Below are 2,045 nucleotides of genomic sequence, written 5' to 3'. Positions count from 1 at the left end.
CGTGAGCAGTGGTTGCTCCCAGGGCCAGGTGCATCGCAGCCTCCGGTTCCCACCTTACCTGGACGTTGTCGTAGCCGAGAAACCCGGACATGATCCCCGAGCCGTAGATGAGCCGGATGCGCTGGCGTGTGCTCCGGAAGGTGGAGGACAGCCGGGGGTCGAAGACGTTGTGTGTGGCTGCAGACACAGGGGGTGCATGTCTGTCAACCTGCCAAGGACTGAGGGGGGCCCTGAGGTGGGGTTCGGGGGCACTCACTGCAGGCCTTGCTGGAGCAGTAGGTGGAGGGGACCCACAAGTCAGCTGAGCCGGTGTCAAAGATGACCTTGAACTCCTGAGGGGGCGTTCCAATGCTGATGTTGCCAACGTAGTACAGCTGTGGGGGCCGGGCGGGAGTGGTTAGGGCAGGCCTGACTGCCCTGGCCACCCCCGATCCTCAGGGTGCCTGCCTCTGTCACGATGTCCTGTGTTTCCCGAAATCACTTTCTAAATGTCCACAACTGCTGCTCAGGCCAGTGACTTCACTTGAAAGGTTTTCCAGCCTCCCCTGCAGCTCTCTAAATTTTCCATCCTTCATGGCCCAGCTTGAGTGCTTCCTCCTCCAGGCAGGTCTCTTAGGTCACCCTAGGCTACTTCCACTATCCTCAAAACATGTAACGTGAATACCATACAGGTAGCTCTTGCATTTGACATTTATTTAATCTTTGTCTGTCTCCTCTTGTGGAAGAGACGATACCCTTTGTTATCAATAACGATAACCGTAATGTTAGTGTTTTATAACCTTGCACACTGTAGGGGCTCAATGACTTTTTATTGGTGTCACTCTTGGAGCTGCAGAGGCTAAACTTCCTCTGCCTAGGGTATAAACTTAACTCACAGTTGGCTTTGTTGTCTGATCAGACATGGCTTACCCTTCAAATATAATATAACTCAGTTCAGAAGAAACGGAATCTGTCAAACCAAGTGCCGTGATTCACAGGTGCCCAATGATATACCATTGGCACAGAAATGGATGTTAACCTGCCACCTGGTCATTGCTGGACCCAGTCCCCACAGACCAAAAGTCGAGGGTGGGAGTGTGCCTTCTCCTCCGGGGATGGGATCCTTGTTCCCCAGCGTTGCTGCCTGCAGGAGCCCCACCTCCAGATGATCCTCAGCTCTTGGCCAGAGCTCTAGGGGGTGTTGTGGGGCACCCCACATCCCTCACCACCAACCGCACTTACATCCAGGTAGTTTCTCATGGGTTCATAAGTCACTTCCGAGTTCGATTGCTTGTAAAACTTAGAGGACAGTCTGTAAGGATGCTTCTCCAGGAAATCCTTCAGCAGGTCTCTTCTCCTGAGATTTTCTCGCATGGACTTGATCTTTATCAGAGGGATTCTTTCAGCGGGAAAAGGAAATAAAAAAGATAGCGATCCACTGCCCCGTGTTTCCGTGTGACCACCACGCCTTGCTTGCTGTTACACCGTGTATTTTCCGAGCATTTTCATGAACATCAACTTATTATCGGGTTACGCCACTCGACGCCATGGAAAGACCACGGCAGGGGACCTGCGTTTGAATACAGGTTCCGCTGTCATCTTGGGTAAGCCATGTGACCTTTTGGAGCCTCGGGTTCCCCAACGAGTGGAATAATAATACTCCCTTCACATGGAATGTTTGGGGTATTATTAAGTGAGATGATAGATGAAATGCACTTGACATACAGGCGATCTCGACAATGACAGCCATTACCATTGCCATTACCATTGGCATCTCACTGTCTCTTTCTCAAAGAAGCTTTGGGAGCGCGGGCAAGTAGGAATCACAGTCCTCTTTTACAGGAGAGGCATCTGAAATGCAGGGAGTTTGTGACTTGGCTGGAGTCACACTGCTCGTTAGGCAAAACCAGGCCTAGAATTCGCCTTTCTGATCTTTCTCCAGAGTCCGAGCAGAAGAGAAAGGGGGAGAGGAAGCCAGGAGATGAGGAATAAATTAGGGAAATTAAAGAGGCTACAGAAACAAAAAAGAATCAAACCGGAGAAAAACACAGAGTATTGCGTGCATA

At 50.9% G+C, this 2,045-nt stretch overlaps 1 protein-coding gene across 1 annotated transcript in view; it reads right to left on the bottom strand.

Moving 5' to 3' along the window:
- LOC105297972 (pepsin F-like) overlaps positions 1-2,045 on the bottom strand; it is a 9,312-nt gene that overhangs the window by 6,659 nt on the left and 608 nt on the right. Inside the window, exons 2-4 of the mRNA XM_011368951.1 lie at positions 1,222-1,378; positions 257-374; positions 59-177 (exon numbers count right to left, since the gene is read on the bottom strand). Coding sequence (XP_011367253.1) covers positions 59-177; positions 257-374; positions 1,222-1,378 — 394 coding nt within the window. The remainder of the gene's footprint in view (positions 1-58; positions 178-256; positions 375-1,221; positions 1,379-2,045) is intronic.

Source organism: Pteropus vampyrus, unplaced genomic scaffold, assembly GCF_000151845.1.
Source record: "Pteropus vampyrus isolate Shadow unplaced genomic scaffold, Pvam_2.0 Scaffold144, whole genome shotgun sequence".
Classification (NCBI taxonomy): domain Eukaryota; kingdom Metazoa; phylum Chordata; class Mammalia; order Chiroptera; family Pteropodidae; genus Pteropus; species Pteropus vampyrus.
This window is presented reverse-complemented; position numbering and strand designations above follow the sequence as displayed.